At 37.6% G+C, this 17,131-nt stretch overlaps 1 protein-coding gene across 1 annotated transcript in view; it reads left to right on the top strand.

The window, feature by feature from the left end:
- Window positions 1–17,131, top strand: part of USH2A (usherin) — a 686,658-nt gene that overhangs the window by 452,430 nt on the left and 217,097 nt on the right. Inside the window, 2 exon segments of the mRNA XM_025420646.3 lie at window positions 8,702–9,036; window positions 10,151–10,273. Of these exon segments, the coding sequence (XP_025276431.3) occupies window positions 8,702–9,036; window positions 10,151–10,273 (458 nt within the window).

The following is a 17,131-nucleotide window of genomic DNA, read 5'->3' as shown; positions in this document are numbered from 1 at the left end:
GATCAGAGAATCAAAATGATGGGGAAAGAAATAAAAATAGCGTATTACGGGGCTATCTAGGAAGTGTTCAATTATTCACTTCATTCTACTGGGAATGAACTCTAGAGGACAGGATAACTACCATTGTTTTGGCTTGCATACAAACTTCATTCAAGGGAAATTAGTGTAACCAAACAGGAGGGAGTTTTGTAGCTTAGAAGCCTCTTTTGTGTAAATACACACATGCTTCCATGGATTCAGTCTTGTACTACTGCCAAAAGCATTGGTACAGTAGCTTGCTCACCAGAGCACAAAACAAAGGATATTTGCATAACAGCAAAGTTCATCTGTTGAAATTATTACTTGGATCTATGGTGTGTGTTCTCTCTCCTCCACAAAAGCAAACACTAGGTGTTGCTAAATAGTGTAAATTGTTGGAGAAATTTAATTTGACCTACAAACTAAAAGCTATTTTTAAAAGCCTTTTTTAGTTTTAATAAGAGACTGGTCAAAGCAACACACCTTTTTGATAGAAATATCAAAACTGTATAGAATTCCAACAGAATTACGCAGTAAAAAGAAATTAATTTGAAGTACATGATATACAATGCTTATTATACCAATTGAGCAATCTTAGGAATTGCTCTTCATTCAAAAGAAAAACCAAACCAAAGCAAGTAAAATCCCAAACAAACCTAGAGTGATTAATCATTCCAGAAATAACTTTTTATTTCAATCCTGAGGGAATCTTGCAAAACTTCAGCAGCAATACTAATCAATGTGATGGGACATAAGTACTGGCCCTTCTCAAAGGCAAAGCTACGTAATGGACATTTTCCTGGATTCTTTATAACAAACATTTAATAACTGGTCAGATCTGAAAAAAGAACAAATCTTTTCAGAAGAATAATGTCTCCATGCACAATTCTACTTGACTCGGCATATATAAATAATGATCAAAGGGTCTCCAAAACAAGCCGCCTGGTTTTCTCTTTTTCTTCTTCTTCCTTCTTTTATTCATTTTTGTTTTTGATTCTGTAACCTCATCCAGGGATGAAACAATGTTCATGGCTTGTGAACGTGCTAGAGTGGAGTTTAGATTAGCTTGGCTAGGGAGCTCTCTCTCACAGGCTGTCATCAACCAGGTTAGGAATCTAAAATCTCTAAGAAGGTACCTGAAATGTATGGTCATTGTACATTAATAAAAGTTTTTTTTTTTTAATTTATTTATGGTAGTCACAGAGAGAGAGAGAGAGAGAGAGGCAGAGACACAGGCAGAGGGAGAAGCAGGCTCCATGCACCGGGAGCCTGATGTGGGATTCGATCCCGGGTCTCCAGGATCACGCCCTGGGCCAAAGGCAGGCGCCAAACCGCTGCGCCACCCAGGGATCCCCAAAAGTTTTTTTTTTAATTGTACCTTTAATTAATTCTCATTTTATTTATTACTAGAAAATCAAAAGTTATCAATGGAGAGACTCTTCAGGAATACTCAACCGAATCTAGCATAGGCTGATATGTATTTAAATATTAAAATGACCTATTCATGCTTCAGTATTATCAGCTCATATTATGCTCAGAAAGATCTTATGACTGCCAAAGTACATCTTCCAGTGATATGGCTTATCTGATACACAAAGGCCGGTGACTGCAGTAGAGTGATTTCTCGTTGTCAAATACAGGATTTAAAAGTTAAAATTGCATCTACAGAATATTTTAATGAGAAAAAAAAAAAAACAGAAGTATTGTCATTAATGCATTGGTTAAGAAATTGATTCAACATTTACCACATAGAATCTTTCTGAGTATTAGGATCAGGGGAATTGTCATTAATATTAACAGCAACAACAATAATAATAACCAATTCTGCTAACATTTATTGAGTAGGAACACACCTGCATGAGTGCCTCTTTAATCACTCAGGATACACCAGAGACTGAAACAGAATCTTTACTTTTATGGGGCCTACATTTTAGACAGAACGGCATGAATGAATATATAATATGCCCAGAAGTGACAAGGACTTGGGAGAAAAAAACAAATCAGCTTAAGAGGAATAAACAATACTTTTTATTGATAGGATGATTGATAGGTTGATAGGATGAGGGAGAACAGGAATGGACTGGTATTTCTCCCTAGTTCTTGCTATATTGGGCCATATGTTCTGTTCACTGCTGTACCATGCTGCCTGCAAGAAGTCATGGTCTAACCAGGAACGGAAGAGAAACTCCATATACTTAGGTCTAATATAAAACCAAGTAATATGGTAATAAGTAAAAAGGTGATATGACTTGGCATAGATTTGAGCTTTAAGAAAGGAAAATTGGAGAGCACAGCTGTATATCAAAGTTATATTCTTTTTTTTAAGATTTTATTTATTCATGAGAGACACGGGAAGAGAGAGAGAGAGAGAGAGAGAGAGAGAGAGAGAGAGAGGCAGACACACAGGAAGAGGGAGAAGCAGGCTCCATGCAGGAAGCCTGATGTAGGACTCCATCCCCAGACCTGTGACCACACCCTAAGCCAAAGGCAGATGCTCAACTGCTGAGCCACCCAGGCGTCTCCAAAGTTACATTCTTAATATTGTTTTTGATTATTTGATTATAAAGAAAAGAAATAATATATGATGTCAAAGAGGTTATCTGAAAAAGTGAAAACCATACAGTTTTGTTTGGTATCTAATCACTTAAGAAAATTCATCCCATTTTCTAAAGTTGGTAAAAATGCTCTACCAAAACTTGAGAAAGATAGTTCAGTAAAACTATAGACTAATTTCATATATGAATATAGATCTAGAACTTCTCAATAAAATATTAGCAAATTGAATATTAAGGAGTATATTAAAAGAATGACATGCCAGGACAAATTTGGTTTGACTCCAAAAATATAAGGATGGTTCAACATCAGGACATCTATCAACATATTTCCTAAGTCATCTGATCAAAGGAGAAAACTCGTATAATTCTTTTTTTATACATAGATGCAGGAAAAAAAGGACTTGTAAGATTCAGCAGCCATTTCTCACAAAAATTCAATATAAATTCAAATTAAGATAAAGTTGATTTCTAAGATTGCTGGTGATTAAGCAGCAATTTTAACTCAATTAATTTTAACTCAGCACTTTTCACTTTATAATAGCGAAAGATTTATATGATTGCACATAAGGATTTATAAGATCGCTACATGGAAGTCTTGAGTACAATTCAGGACTAATAGAAGATAAAACATAAAAACAACTAAGCTGTGATGCTGGAGACAAATTTCTTTGATGGTAGAAGCAGTATTTTATTTCACTGAGAAATAATGGTTTGCTTGAAAAATGATACTGGCCAGAGTCCTTGTGTAAGAAAAAAAAAATCTTTCTATTTTATATCATAATTAAATTCCAATAAACTAAAATTTTAATGTTAAAAAATAAGAGAAAGAAGAATTTTATATAATTTAAAGACACAGGGGCTCTTTGTAAAGAAAAAACAAACACAGAAACTCATAAGCCTTAAAAGAAAAGAGAGATAGGGGCCCTTGCGTGGCTCACTCAGTTAAGCATCTGCTTGGGCGCAGGTCATCCTCCTGGTTCCTGGGAGGGAGTCCTGCACTGGGCTCCCTGTTCAGCTGGGAGTCTGCTTCTCCCCCTTCCTCCAGCTTGTGCTTTCTCTAATTCTCTCTCAAAAAAATGAATAATATCTTTAAAATTAATTTTTAAAAAGATAGTTATATTTAGCTAGAAAATAATTTGATTGTTTCTTGCAGGCTAAGACTCCCTCAAAAAAAAGAAAAATAAAAGGCTAAACTCCAAGAGATAGATTGGGAAAATGAATCTGTAACACACATTATAGAAAAATAGGTTATGTCCCCATAATATAGAAAGAACTTCTAATAATTTAAGATACAAAGGTATTTCGATAGAAAATAATGTATAAAATATGGACAATTTAAAGAGGAGAATGTACAAAGGTTCAATATTACTTGGAAGTATTTGTACCTCACCAAAAAAGCCAAGAGAACACAAACTAGTTAGAGAAATAATTAAGAAATAATTAGAGAAATAACTAAGTAATAAATAAGCAAAGACTAAAAGGAGTGGTAATTTTAATAATTTGTAAGGATCCAGATCACGGATACTTTTTTTTTTTTCATTGTCTGTGATAAAAGGAATTACCTCAACCTTTAAAAAGTAATTCTTCAATAATCATTGAAATAAAACATAATGGACCTTCTGGCATAGCAATTCTTGCTAATCTATCCAATAAAAAATAAATACAATGATATGTATGCATATATTTTCAAATATTGTTTTTAGCAGTAAAGAAATGCCAATAGGATAAAAACTGTTTTTTTTTCAATTATGAAAGGAATATTATACAGAAAAAAAAAGAGTCTGTCATTTATTAAGTCTAAAAATTAAGTTGTAGATTAATAGGTGTAGAATAGACATTTTTTTGGTAAAAAAAAATAAAAGAGAGAAAGCTTATATATGTGTGGGTATATTTGCTTTGCTCATATGAGCATACCAGAAAGTACAGGAGAATATATCCCAAGATATCACTTAGTCATTTTAAGAGGGTAGCTGGCAGTGTAGGGATGGAAAGAGAGGTGAAGCCATACTGAACTTCTAACTAATGAAATATATATATTTTTTCATATATAATGAAATATATATATTTTTCATATATATATGCTCTTTCTCTAATTTCAAGATGTAATTCTATAATATATGAAATGAAAAACTAATGCTAATTTCAAGATGTAATTCTATAATATATGAAATGAAAAACTAATGCTAACAATTTTAAAAGTAAAGGATGACATTTGAAAGAGAAGATTTAATTTTATTCCAACAAATATTTATTGTATACCTTATTCTGTATGAGAGACTTTGCCAGGGAGTCAGTTGTTAAGAGGAATTGCTGCATGGAGTCACGTATTCCACACCGTTGGTCCTTGTATATTTATATGTTGTATGGATTAAGCACTCTTAGAGTTCTGTGATCACATGTAGACATGAAGGCAGGGATGGTCTCTTCACATAAGACATAAAGGAAATTGAGCTTCAGAGGTGTTAAGTATTTTTGTTTAAAGTCTCACAGCTTCGGTTGACTAGTCTGGATCACCAATCAGGGACATTGATTCTGCACCCATTCTCAACCCATTCTGTCATCTTCATAAATACTCATTCATAAAGTCCTTAAATGTAGTTTGATGGAATTGGAAGAAAGTTACAACGTGTATGTGTGCTATTTTTTCAGGCCTGAGGCCAATCAACTGACATGCATTCATAGATTTTTGCTTAAATTAGGGATCTTTGGAGGTGCCTGGATTCTTTAAGGCAAGCCAGTCTTCAGGGATCTGAAAGAGATGGTTCAAGTCAGTGTCGCCTTACACCTAACTGGCTACCCACTCATTCTTTTTTTCCCAAAAAATAATAACTAAAAAAGAAAAATGGAAATCTAAACAATTAAGAATCCCTCAACTAAAATACTAATTACGGTAGGCAAGGCATCTGTGAAAGAAGCACTTTATTTCTAGCCAGTAACTATAATTCTATGTAAAAGACTTCAGTGTAAAATGGCTGTTTTAGAGAACACGTTTCTTCCTTATTCAGGTTGGGAACAGACTCTCTGGTCTGAGTTCTCTGGGATGCAACCATATTTCATCATCCTTCCTGTGGACCATGTATATATATGAAAAAACCATAGGAAGTTAAACTGAAAGTTTTAATCTTGTACATTTTGGCCACACTATAGTAAATATAGTCTTAAGCCTAGGAAAGAATAGAATACAATATTTAGCTAGCTGGTTCCTAAAAAATCTTAGACACATATTATTAAAAATGGCTCTAGGATGTTTTTAGGAAGGTAATCAAATTAGATACCACTTCTGTTAGCTTATTGACTGTAATGACAATGGCCTTCTCTACGTAAAAATCCTTCTAAAAATTTCTGTAGAAGTAGATTCATGTCTTCCAACTCAATACTGTTAAAAAGACATTTTTTTCTAATTCTAACTTTTTATTTTTTTAAGATTTTATTTATTCATAAAGACACAGAGAGAGAGAGAGAGGCAGAGACACAGGCAGAGGGAGAAGTAGGTTCCATGAAGGGAGCCTGATGCAGGACTCGATCCAGGGTCTCCAGGATCACCCCCAGGACTGAAGGCGGCGCTAAACCGTTGAGCCCCCCCGGGCTGCCCAAATTCTAACTTTTTAAATGAGAAAAATAGCTAATTTGTTGATGTAAACATTTAAGATAAAGAAAATTGGGATTTTTTTTTTCCCCACAGATGGGGAAATGACTATCTCTAGTATCATTATACCAAATCTCTTAATCTCTTCTGGATATCTTATTCAAGTTTTATCATTTTTTTTTTAAAGATTTTATTGGGACATCTGGTTGGCTTGGTGGTGGAGCATCTGCCTTTGGCTCAGGTCATGATCCCAGGGTCCTGGGATCGAGTCCTTCATGGAGCTCCCTGCGGGGAGCCTACTTCTCCCTTTGCCTATGTCTCTGCATCTCTCTCTCTCTGTCTCTCATGAATAAATAAATAAAACCTTAAAAATAAATACATAAAATCTTAAAAATTTGAGAGAGAGACAGAAAGGGAGCAAGCATGAGTCGGGAGAAGGGCAGAGAGTGAGGGAAAAGCAGGCTCCCCTGTGAGCAGAGAGCCCCACACGGGGCTTGATCCCAGGACCCAGGGATCATGACCTGAGCTGAAGGCTCAACTGAGCCACCCAGGTGCCCCTCAAGTTTTATGTTATGAATACTTTTTCTCAGCCTCAATACCAACTTCCAAATCAATTTACTAGTAGCTCAACTAAACAGATTGTCTCCTAAGTTTTAATTCTTTCAAGTGCTGCCAAATCTCAACCTGAACTCAGAATGTTCTGACTTGAGAGGCAAAGAAGTGGTATCCACATATCAGTCGGGTTGAATTTAGCTGTCATAACCCTTCCATTTTTCATTTAGGTGACAAGTATCAGGAAGCCCCCTGAGTTTGACCTTGACTCATTTTTTTTTAGTCCACAAAGCATTGCACCTCCAAAACAAATAGAATCTGGTGTCTGTTCTACAACCTTTGCTCTTTAGGTTTCTTTGATTTTCTTTCCATCCAGACAGATCCACTGTGCTCATAAGGAACACATTTAAAAATTCTTTTCACCCCAGCACAGTGTGGACCTCTCCAAGAAGTTTTTTAAATTAATTATTTCAAGCCATGTAGTAAAATCTGAATAGTATATTGGGCCATTGTTAATTATAAATTAGGGCAGCAGTTATCAAGCAACAAGACAACTGGCATGTGGTGGGAGTCCATTTTGTTACCATTTATTAGTAAGAACGCTCTCTGAAAATCTCCAGTGATATTCCTTCTGGAGGAAATTATTTTCTCTTTGATTTAAGATAGAAAATGCTGGGATGCCTGGGTGGCTCAGTAGTTGAGCATCTGCCTTTGGCTCAGGTCATGATCCCAGGGTCCTGGGATCGAGGCCTGTATCAGGCTCCCCACAGGGAGTCTGCTTCTCCCTCTGCCTATGTCTCTGCCTTTCTCATGAATAAATAAAATCTAAAAAAAAAAAAAAAAAAAGGAAGACAATGTTGGTTACTCCTGCTGTATTCTAATTTTTCTGTTACTTTTTTCTTTGATTTTGTATAGAGTTGCAAGTGTGGATATCAACATACATTACCCTTTTCATAATAAGTGTATGTTAAAGAAGAAAAGGAATTTAATCAGCTGCGACTACAGTTACTTACTGAACTCCATCTCTGTGTTCATGGCATTAAATGGCTATACAATTTAGGCCCTGCCATCAAGAAGCTTACAGTTTATTTAGGAGATGAAATATATACCCTAAAATGTAAGGAACATTGCAAGACAATGATAAGAGAGGAACCAGAATAGTATGTAAAAAGTGATTTTTTTTCAATGGCTCATGTACATTTTTCTAGAGTTCTTTTACCTCCAAAGCATGAGTGTGTTACCACTACAGTCTTAGAAAATTTAGCCAAAAAAAAAAAAAAAAAAAAAAGGAATATGAAAATTGTAGTATTCCATTACAAATGTTTCTTTTTTTCTGGTGCTCAGGTCCATGTGTTAGTTAAATAGGATCATCCTTTGCTTGCCTTTTTAAGGGCATATCTCTTATCTCAGAGAGTATAGGTTGCTATTGCTTTACTTTCTACAGTATGCACATGTGAGATTCAGGAATTCAATTGTGCATCCTCAGAAAATGCAAAGAATGATCCCCCACCCTCACCATCCAAAAAAAAAAAAAAAAAAAAAGCATAGTGACATATTTAGAGTACATACAATGCAAAACAGGGAGTTCTGATGTTTCATTTAATTGAGTTATAAACAAGAAAACTGTCAAATCCTGCCACTGGCCCATTGAAGCCTGCGGATGTGTGAATTTCCTCCATGTGTGTGCTCTGTGTCCTTTAGAACACCCACAGTGGAGATGAAGCACCAAGGTGTGTATTAGTCTGACAGTCCTAGAAAGTATCAGGACGAAAAGCCAAACCCAGGAAACGGCATTTCATTTAGTTCCTGGTGTACTGCTAATTGATCCCAAACCCTTCATTACTGTCTAGTGCAAAAGGCTAAGTCGAAAGGAGGCATTTAGAAAGCGTCTTAAGTGAAAACAAGGCCTGGGAAAATTCTAGGTCTTGTGAACTTGACTTGCTCTGTTCCTGTGTTGTCACACTGATTCTAAATTTGTCTTTTATTTCAGGTCACTTGGAAACCCCCCCTCATCCAGAATGGGGACATGCTTAGCTATGAGATCCGCATGCCGGATCCTCACATCACCATAACCGAGGTTACTTCCTCAGGGTTAAGTCGAGTAATTACTCATCTGATTCCTTTCACTAATTACTCTGTCACCATTGTGGCTTGCTCAGGAGGTAACGGGTACCTAGGAGGATGCACAGAGAGCTTACCTACCCAGGTCACCACCCACCCCACCCTACCTCAGGGCATTAACCCGTTGTTGGTGATTCCTCTAAGTGAATCATATGTTGGGATTTCGTGGCAGCCACCATCCAGACCAAATGGACCCGATTTGAGGTAAGAAAGTGACTGTGCTTTTGGATTCTGCTATGGCCTTATATCCGGGAGGGAGGGAGGGAGGGAGGGAGGGAGGGAGGGAGGGAGGAAGGAAGGAAAGAAGGGAAGGAGGGAAGGAATGAAGGAAGGAGGGAAGGAAGGAAGAAGGGAAGGAGGGAAGGAGGGAAGGAAGGAAGGAAGGAAAGAAAGGAAAGAAAGAGGGAAGGAAGGAGGGAAAGAAGGGAAGGAGGGAAGGAAGAAGGGAAGGAGGGAAGGAAGGAGGTTTACTCATGTGTGAATGTAAAACTAGTTCCTAATTGGATATCCTCCACTCATAACTTGAATACAATTTCATATTGTGTATCTTGACTTATATGGAGCCATAAAAGTCCATCAAGATAGAAATATAATATTGTGAAGCCCTAAAACCCCTTGAAACAACAATCACTGTTCTCTAACAATTCTTGATGTAATCCTTCTCTTGATTTTCAGAATATATTTTTACTGCATGTTAGGCAAACTTGATGCATGTTCTAAATGATATACTTACACAGAAATGCCTCAAAATTCTAAAGCTAACGCAATAATTCTCTGGCAGGGTATTATTATCTGGAAACTTGTAAAGAATGTGGTCAGGGACATAGATAAGATGAAAGAAACGTGTGTGATTCTGAAATAGCTTTTTAACAACCTCACCTTGACACCTAGCCAGGAGTAGCAGGTTGATAATATTATCATTATTTATAAAGCATCGATGGGTTGACGTCTTAGGAAATCATTAACTTTATAAGCATTTTGTATTTCCACTTTGTGTGAAACTGGCGATAAAGTTTTGGCAAATCTGAAATAGAAGAAATCTAAAATGTTATCATTCTTACTGATAATAGTAAAATGTGAAGGTAGCTGGTTGTTTTAAAATAATTGAATATCTGAAACTTGCAGCGGAAGACCATGATTATCTGGGGAAAAAAAAAAAAAAAAAAAAAAAAAAAAAAAAACCTTCCCGATTGTAAATTAAGATGCTTTCTTTACATTTAGGTGCACACACCAGACACTCACACCATGAAACAAACTGAATTTTGGTAATAACATTAGTTGAGATAATCCCGATGTTTCTGCTTGTCTTTTGCTTTAGATATGAGCTTCTGAGACGTAAAATCCAGCAACCACTTGCATCAAATCCCCCAGAAGATTTAAATCTGTGGCACAATATTTATTCAGGAACTCAGTGGTTTTATGAAGATAAGGGTCTTAGCAGGTGAGATTACAAAAACTATAAAAACAAATGCTGGCATTTAGTCTTGGGCACGTTGAATAGTTCAAAGTATCTTCATGTCTTCATTGTGTGTGCGTGTTATCAGTTGTGCAATAAAACATGTTCGGTGATTATCTGTGGCATTAATCATCGAACTGCAACAGTCAGCATGTTTCATGTTTGCCATCTTCACTGTATGCTTAAAATAAGCCTTTTGAAGTCAAACTTGTACATGTGTGAGCCTTAACCTATTGCCTTTGTCACAGCTCTAGCAAGACGTGAACACTTAACAGAGGAATTTGGAAAAACTGAACACCTACAAAGAGGGGGTGGGGTGGGGAATGACTGGACACTTAGCAGGATACTTCTTACTTCTGGAGCATCATTGTTATAAGTCATTGATTCAGTCTAGAAAAATGATTTAGTTAGCACCCCCGGGACTTGAAAGAATTCAAACTAGGGCTCCAAGAAACCAGGAAAGAGGTCAAGGGGCAATGTCAGCCCAGAGCCCTGCGTGGGAGGCTCCGCGGACCTGGGTGGGTTTCATGCTGCACTGGAGAAGCATGTTTGGGACCTAAATTCTCCAGGCTTCACTTTTGCTGGCTATAAAATGAAGAGATTGGATGAGGTTAAATGATTTCTCAGCCTTGATGAGCCCAAGCACTGCAATCTAATTGCAAAAGAAACAAAAAACAAAACAAAAAAAATGCACAACAAACCCACAAATATTATTTTATGAATGCTTTTTTTCACAGTAATCTTTTTCTTTTTCTTTTTCTTTTTTTAAGATTTTATTTATTTATTCATGAGAGACACGGGGGGGGGGGGCGGGGAGAGAGAGAGGCAGAGACACAGGCAGAGGGAGAAGCAGGCTCCATGCAGGGAGCCTGCCGTGGGACTCGATCCCGGGTCTCCAGGATCACGCCCTGGGCTGAAGGCGGCACTAAAACCACTGAGCCACCCAGGGATCCCCACAGACATGTTTTTCAACAGCATTTCTAGCAGCTTGATTATTTTCCTGGACCCACCACTGACTGGCTCTACCCTGAAGGCTGTTCACATCTCTGGCCTTGCCTCCCACCTCTTCCTCACCAAGGCTTGTCCCTGCCTTGTTAACCTCACTTCCATGCCCGTGGTGTGCAACACTTCCTCACTCAGCTTCTCCTCATTGCTTCCCTCTCCCTTTGTCTGGCTGGATCATCCATCACAGACTTGGCATGGAAGTTTCCTGGTGGGCTTCCCTGCCCCCTCTTCCTGGTCTGACTCAGCTGCCCCTACAGTGTATTCTTACAGCATCCTCACCTATCACTAGTGTCACTGTAATGTATTGGCCTGGCGACTTGTCTGGTCACCCCAGTGTATCGTCAGATCTACCAAGGAGGCAGGGCTTGGTCTTCATGACTTCTGAACCCTCAGTCCCCAGCATCCTGCCTGGCACATAGTGGGCACTCCAATAATTGTTAAAAGGAAGAAAATGTTGACTTATCAAAGGGTGGGCTGTTTCATTTCTCTGTGCCTTAGAAATGTTAATTGTAGTGTTATTATCTTTGGGGAATGGATGAAACTGAGGAATATCCTCATCCACTTTAAAGGATTGTGACGGGAAGACCTAATAGATATTGTAAAGGTTCCTGGGGGCAGGCATCCAAATCTGATGAAGAAATAGACTGAACCACAAGAAGTTGCCATTTCTGTAAGTCAACCTAAATTATCATGGTCACTAGACTATTCTCCACTGTTTTTAATTCACTCTTTACTTCAACCAACACCATTCTATAATTATCACTTCAGTTGAAGAAATTCATTTATTCAGAAATTTCTTCTTGCTTACAATCTGCCGAAAGGCACTGGGATAAAATACAAAAGTGAATTCAGCGTAACCCTTGCTCTCAAAGACCTTACAGTCTAGTGGAGGAAAATACATCAGACCCACTGCTATGTGCATAGTATTTGCTTTTTCCTTTTTTTTTTTTTTTTAAGATTTCATTTATTTATTGAGAGAGAGAGAGAGCACAAACAGGGGAGATAGGAGAGGAGGAGCAGAGAGAGATGGGGGGAGAAGCAGACTCCCCACTGAGCAGGGGGCCCACGGTGGAGCTCCATCTCAGGATCTGGGATCATGGCCTGAGCTGAAGGCAGGTGCTTAACTGACTGAGCCACCGAGGCACACCCATACTAAATGCTTTTATCGTGGTTCACTCCATAGTCACCTCCAACACTGTCTAGGGGAGTTATATAGAAAAGTAGCTCTCTATGATCTGTGAACTTTAAGCGCCTTATATATACCATTTTCCCAAATAAACAGACCTTGACTATTTAATATTACCGAGTCAGATGTTTAGCCATGAGATGTTTGTCTGAAAAAGAGGATAAATCTCAGAAAGTTAATATTTCTTTATAGAAGAAATGAAAACTTGTAAAAGAGTTAGGGCCAAAGCCAAACGTTTATTATTGAATTTTTGGTGATGTCTCTAAGAATTTTTAATGAGAAGTCCAAATCAAAGATTTAAGAGGAGATATAGTTAAATCCCCCAATATCAAATTGAAAGGTAAGGTAACATAAACATATGGATGACAGCTGCTTCTAGAAGGAAAGTGTACATCTGACAAAATGTGCTGAGCGGTATTTTGACTAGCCTCATAATGCTAAATGTCAAGAGATTTTTTTTTTCCTGCTAGGACTAGAAAAAAAAACAAACAAACTTTTTTTTATTCAAATAACTGCTATGACCCTTGTAAACAGCTTGTGGTAAAAAACAAGATGCATTTCTTTTTAACATTAAAGAGAAATGGTGTGAGTCTTCATATTACAACAATGTTTTTTCTAGCCCTCTACTCTTTGTATGTAAGTCCATAAAAAGGCTACAGGCCCCTTCAGCCCGTAGAGGGTTCTCTCTCAACTCTGAGAGAAAACTGGAAATTAGTTCACTGGTGGGCACTATGTGGTGTGACCGATTTTCTGTTAAGAAGTCCTGCCCTTACCCACCTTGACTGCTAGCAGCCAGGGCTCCCCACCCCTGCTGGTAAGCTAGCAGTCAGATTGCAGAGGGGGGACCCCAGCTCTCGGCTCACTTTGGTTACACACTTGTCTTGCAGCCCCTTAATGACCCTACCCTTTGGCTTTTGTCATGTGGACTTATTTATTTGGATGCTATTTTTGGGGGTGGGGAGGAATAATTGAATTCTAATTTCTCTAATGACTTTCAGAGGAAACTGCAAGTTCCTATTCTCCTCAGACTCCACCATTCCTTATTTCCTCCTTTCTTACATACACATAAATAAATGTAACACTGAAATGTCTCTCCCCATCTTGACCTGGTTTCACCATAGCAACATCTAGAATGAATTTTTTGTTGTTATTGTTTTTAAAGATTTTATTTATTTAGAGAGCATAGAGGGAGAGGGAGAGGGAGAAGCAGACTCCCCACTGAGCAGGGAGCCTGATGCAAGGCTCGATCCCAGGACCCGAGATCATGACCTGAGCCAAAGACAGATGCTTAACTGACTGAGCCACCCAGACTCCCATTTAAAATGGCACTTCTCTTGATATAAGAAGTAAAATTAACTTAAGATTCACTGGGCATCCCTTTATGAATATATCTTAAGTGTAAATATAAATTAAAGTCAATTTCCTTGGTCAAGTGATCTATTTTGGTTAGCTATATGTTTATGATATATAGAAAACACACCAAAATAATCTAAATTGTTATTATATTCTGAAATTCAAATCATTCTAGTAGTTGTTTTTCCCTTTGTATCTCCCGTATACAGAATAGACTGTTGAGCTAATTATCCAGATAATTTAGTTCAAACAAAATTAGTTTTGTTCTTATGATTATCTTAGGGAAGGGGTGGTTTGTCTGAGTTACACAGCTAAGTTGCCTCATTATTGAATTTTTACTCTGTGTAGACATGAACTCAGCATAACTGTAGGTTTATACGACTTGTCAGTTTCTAACTTTTCTTCCGTAATAATCCTGTGCAAAATAGCCAAGTTATGGTTGTTGGGGGAACCATAACTTTGGGTTTCCTGACATTTTCATCACTTGGAAAACCTGGTGAACATGCTGTTATCATCTGATGCTGAGGTGAGCCAGGCAAGGTTTAATGGGGGGGCAGCGACCTCCTCATTTGTAAGCATCAGCCCACCCTCATGATTTCCGGTGCCTTGTTTTCTGAGTGATCAGATAAAACTGCCAAGAATGACAGTGATGACATGCTCTCCTGTTTGGTCTGGATTTGATGCACGAAGAACAAGTTACAAGAAATAATAGGTCATTTTTTTCTATTTTAAGGAAAATATTGACCTGTAGATAATAGTAACTTAGCTGCAGTTAAGTTTATAAAGAGAGATATGTTCTAACTCCTGTTCCTATTATTTGTAAATTTCTAAATATACTTCTTTGCAATGACAGTCTGGAAAGAGACTTCCATGTAACTCCTCAAGGATCCTTAACTGTCTTTTCTTTAAATGAAAGTATTCAGGATGCTTGGATGGTACAGTCCTTTAAGTATCCAATTCTTGATTTCTGCTTGTGTCATGATCTCAGGGTCCTGGGATTGAGTCCCATGTCAGGTGTCATGCTCAGCAGGGACTCTGCTGGAGGATTTTCACTCTCCCTGTGTCCCTCCCCCTCTTCTAAAATAAGTAGATCAATCTTTTAAATAAATAAAGTATTCAGAATTAAATATTCATCTTATTTTCAAAGAATAGTGTTTTAAAATTAAATTCTTTGGCTAAATATACCATAATATCTAATTTTAAATTTTACTGGCATAGATTCTAGTTTTTTTTTTAACCTTCCAAAATGAACTGTTTCAAGCCCAAAAAGTTCTGGGTGATAATATTCAAAAGAATATAATTTTCATCCCCTTCCTTCATAATGAGATCAAATGTACACAGATGACAGGTCCTGCTTTGCTAGTATGGAAAGACCAGGCCAGTTCCATGAGACCTGTTCCAATAGGATAAATATATTTAAGTTGTAGCTATTAAGTAAAGAAGTTAACTTTGTACATATAGAGGGTGAGCAGAAGGGAGGCTTTTCTCCCATGACCACTAATGTGAGGTAAATCCTGTTATTTTCTTCAATAGTATCAAAATGTGAATAAAGTCGGATCTCAGAATGAAAGCCAACTTCTCTGCACACTGGTGTGCCATCTCATGGGAAGGTACTTCTTCAAAATGAGCAAATATGTGTCTATTTCACATTTAAACTAGAGATTCATGGTGTGTTTCTCCATTGAGATTTTTTTCATTGCTCTAAATTTACCTCAAGCTATCCTTTTCCAAGTGCCATCATATGAAACCGCACCTCATGAAAAATGAGCCTCCAAATGTGGAAGTATGCATTTTGTCATAGGAGGTTTTTTTCCCTAATGTTTTATTCAAAAACAAACAAACAAAAAAACCCACCTAGTTTCTTTGCATTTATTTCTAATGTGATGATATAGTAGAACAAAGAAATTACAACAAAACTACTTTAGCTGTGGCATCCTGGTAGCATAAGTATAGATGGCCACAGTAATACGACAGCAGCAACTTGCCCTCAGAATCTAGAAAGTACCAGGTTGTGAAAACTTTCAAGGGTGACCAGTATTACTCTTCAGTATCAAAAGAAAAAAAAATCTTCAGTAGCATTTTTAGAGATAATAAATAGGTGGTATAAAGAAAAGACAGAGACCATCAATGAAATATTTAAGCAACTGCAGATTTAAACAGTAGAAGCAGTGTTGCAGGATCCCTGGGTGGCTCAATGGTTTGGCACCTTCCTTCGGCCCAAGGCGTGATCCTGGAGTACGGGGATCGAGTCCCACGTCGGACTCCCTGCATGGAGCCTGCTTCTCCCTCTGCCTGTGTCTCTCCTCTCTCTCCTCTGTGTCTCTCATGAATAAATAAATAAAATCTTTAAAAAAAAAGAAGCAGAGTTGCATTTTTGTTTGCTTATGTATTCATTCCTGCAAAGGATGTGGGGATGTAAGGGACAGTATGCCATCAGAGGTTCCTCAAATCCTCCCATGTGTGATGCTGTACTCAAGCATATACTGGGCTGTGGCAGATATGGAGAAGAGTTAAAGAAGCAACTGAATAGCCTGCATTTTCAGAAGCATGATTTATATTGGTGACAATATTGACACATGAATTCTGTTAGGACATCAATAAAGTTGACACATTTTTAATTCTGATGAAAATAACCCGAGGCATTCTGTGGCTGCACTGAAGAATTTAACTGGTTACAAAAACACATCAGACCCTTTCAAGATACAAGCCTTCACACATTCTGCCCTGGAATCATGCTTCCCACTAGACAAATGTCTTCATTGCACAAAATGCTGCTTGTCATCAATACATAGCCCAAATGTTACCTGCTCTGTGAAGACTTCCTGAATGGATAAGGTTAAACTGTATGGTTTCTCTGACGCATTTTGGGAGAACAAGGAATAAATGAACACATATTTTAAGAGTTCTCATTTAAAAACGTTTTTCTGTAAAAATGTATGTACTTCGGTGGAACAGATATCATATTCATTATGTTTAGCATCTAGAGTGCGGTTAGTGTTCAACAAATATCATTGAATGAATGAACAAATGAATGAATAAATGAAATGATGTAGAATTGAATGAACAAATGAATGAATAAATGAAATGGTGTAGAATGAAAGAGCATATAATGTGTAAAAGAACCACCCTGCTGGGCAGCCCCGATGGCACAGCAGTTTAGTGCCGCCTGTAGCCCGGGGTGTGATCCTGAAGACCTGGGATCGAGTCCCACATCGGGTTCCCTGCATGGAGCCTGTTTCTCCCTCTGCCTGTGTCTCTGCCTCTTTCTGTGTCTCAATAAATAAATAAAATCGTTTTTT

This window comes from Canis lupus, chromosome 38 (genome assembly GCF_003254725.2).
Source record: "Canis lupus dingo isolate Sandy chromosome 38, ASM325472v2, whole genome shotgun sequence".
In the NCBI taxonomy this organism is placed as follows: domain Eukaryota; kingdom Metazoa; phylum Chordata; class Mammalia; order Carnivora; family Canidae; genus Canis; species Canis lupus.
The sequence above is the reverse complement of the archived record's forward strand: the minus strand, read 5'-3'. Positions and strand labels throughout refer to the sequence as shown.